We start from the raw sequence: 2,120 nt of genomic DNA, 5'->3' as shown, positions 1-2,120 counted from the left end.
CAACTTCAAAAATTGTAATGAGTCAAAGGCGATCAAATCTAGATGAAAACCGGCTAAGGCGAGTTGCACTCGGCTGACCCGGTTTTGAACTAACCATAGCAGGACCAACTTGTTGCACATGTGTCGTCCAAATGCCATCAATATTTTTCACCTTTGCTATGCACTTAACTTTCTATACGACAGTTGTAGATCTTTTTCATCTATGCAGTTTAGACACCAAATTTGCTACAACTTTAATTAGATTTTCGTTAATACACTAAAATTCATTTAGAGGGATGAATGCACTTTCAGTGTTACACTAGACCAACGACCTCAGTGGGTTAGGAGGTGTAAAGTAGACTTATTGCTAGGATTAATATAGTCATGCTAGCTGGTGAATGATCCACATTTCTGTAGATCACACGAAGAGATTTGTGAGTCTGATTATATATAGATGCAAGACATCAAACATATGTAGTATAGTTTAACTCATACCATATATGCTCAAAAATTGAGCAAAGTTTTAGAGTATATGAACAACATTAAATCACTTGAAGAAGCCCTGAAAAATTATTTCAATTAACTTGATAGAGCAAGTAATTATAACAAAGAGCAACAACAGAGAGGATCACACCAAATATCACGCCCTATAGATAGTAGCGGGATAGATGTAGAGAAGAAAAATCAATCAACAAACTCAGCTAGATGGAACGATGACGAACGCACAAGACCAAAACAGGCACCACGAAACAGCTGAATTGTACAAGGAACCAATCAAAGCCTGAGAGATAAGTCGAGCTCGTCGGTGCTATCTGCGCCATAGCCAGGCTCCAACGACCTCTCCTTGTTACTCAGAAGGGCAGGCACCAGAGCAGCTTTCTTCATTCCCTGCCTCGACCGATTATCTGCAGCAACGACGATTCGGACACCACCCTTGGGCCTGCGCGGCGCATCCATGGTGGCCGAATGCGCGCGCATGGCGGCAGTGATTTCTCGGCGGTGCTTGGCCAGGCTGCGCTCGTATTTGTGCGCATTCTGGTGTCCGCCGAGCGCCTGCGGGCTGAAGAACTTGCGGTCACAGTAGATGCAGACGAAGAAGCCGGTCTCCGTCGACGACGAGCGGTGGAAGAGGGTGAGCTCAAGGTTGTGCTCCAGCTCCATTACAAGTAGCTTTGCTTAGCTCAGTTTATTCGTGGATGTGTACGATAGAGAATTGAATGTGTGTGAGAAGAAGGGAGGTAGAGCTTAATTGAAACTAATGTACTAAGCGAGGGTTAAATATAGCACACCTTCCATTGGTCAATAATGAAGACTACAAGTAGTGGAGAGATGGTGCACACGTTTCTGTTTAGGGCATGCTCAGTTTGATGGGATTAAATAAGGTTCGACTGGACTGAGGCAAGTTAAACTCTTACCATGCAGCACAAACTCGTAGGAAAAATCAAAGGTCTTTCTCATAGTTAAGATACATTGTTTGATATACAATGCGTAGTTTGATAATGCACCATTTCAAAACCAATCTCCATATTAGTCCGGTGCACGCTGTGCTTCAATTCTTGTCATGTATGGGTACAGATTAAGAAGTTAAATTAAAACACTCTATCACTACTGGAGGATCATGCCATGCCATTTAGTACCGGCCAGCCCAACCGGTACTAAATGCATTGGTAACACCAATCGGTACTAAATTGCGAGCCACATCGCGCTGTTGCAGACAGCACTTTAGTACCGGTTGGTTCTACTAACCGGTACTAAAGTTTATTCTTTTTTTTTTGGTTTACGCTTTTGTTTTAATTCGTATTCGTATTCGACGGAGCTTTTACTAATGTTAATATACCAACCCATTCAAATCAAAGTATCACAAGTATCAACCCATTCAAATCATTAACACTCAATAGTTCGTACATCAATACTTAAGGTCTTTGAGAGAACAAGATCAAATCCATAAAAAAAGGGTACGGTATGAGTACATCCATGCATGCTATATATTTAATAATTCGCATCGCTTATGTAGATATGCCACATAGCTTAAGTCTCCAATCGTAAAGCCTAGAACTTCATCAATATAAGCTAGAGCATTAATTAGTGCACTCTCTAGCGCTTCACAAGGACGGCCATATACACTAGCATAAATCTCGAAC

At 41.7% G+C, this 2,120-nt stretch overlaps 1 protein-coding gene across 1 annotated transcript; it reads right to left on the bottom strand.

The window, feature by feature from the left end:
* Window positions 1-696: 696 nt before the first annotated feature.
* Window positions 697-1,184, bottom strand: LOC101778492 (zinc finger protein 2). The gene has a single exon (XM_004980269.2). The coding sequence runs from the start codon at window positions 1,138-1,140 to the stop codon at window positions 754-756; it is 387 nt and encodes a 128-aa protein (XP_004980326.1). The 5' UTR covers window positions 1,141-1,184; the 3' UTR covers window positions 697-753.
* Window positions 1,185-2,120: the final 936 nt, after the last annotated feature.

The sequence above is a fragment of the Setaria italica genome, chromosome VIII (assembly GCF_000263155.2).
Source record: "Setaria italica strain Yugu1 chromosome VIII, Setaria_italica_v2.0, whole genome shotgun sequence".
NCBI classification, from domain to species: domain Eukaryota; kingdom Viridiplantae; phylum Streptophyta; class Magnoliopsida; order Poales; family Poaceae; genus Setaria; species Setaria italica.
This window is presented reverse-complemented; position numbering and strand designations above follow the sequence as displayed.

Coding starts and splice junctions, on each gene's coding strand:
- LOC101778492 (XM_004980269.2), bottom strand. CDS start 1,140: ATGGAGCTGGAGCACAACCTTGAGCTCACCCTCTTCCACCGCTCGTCG.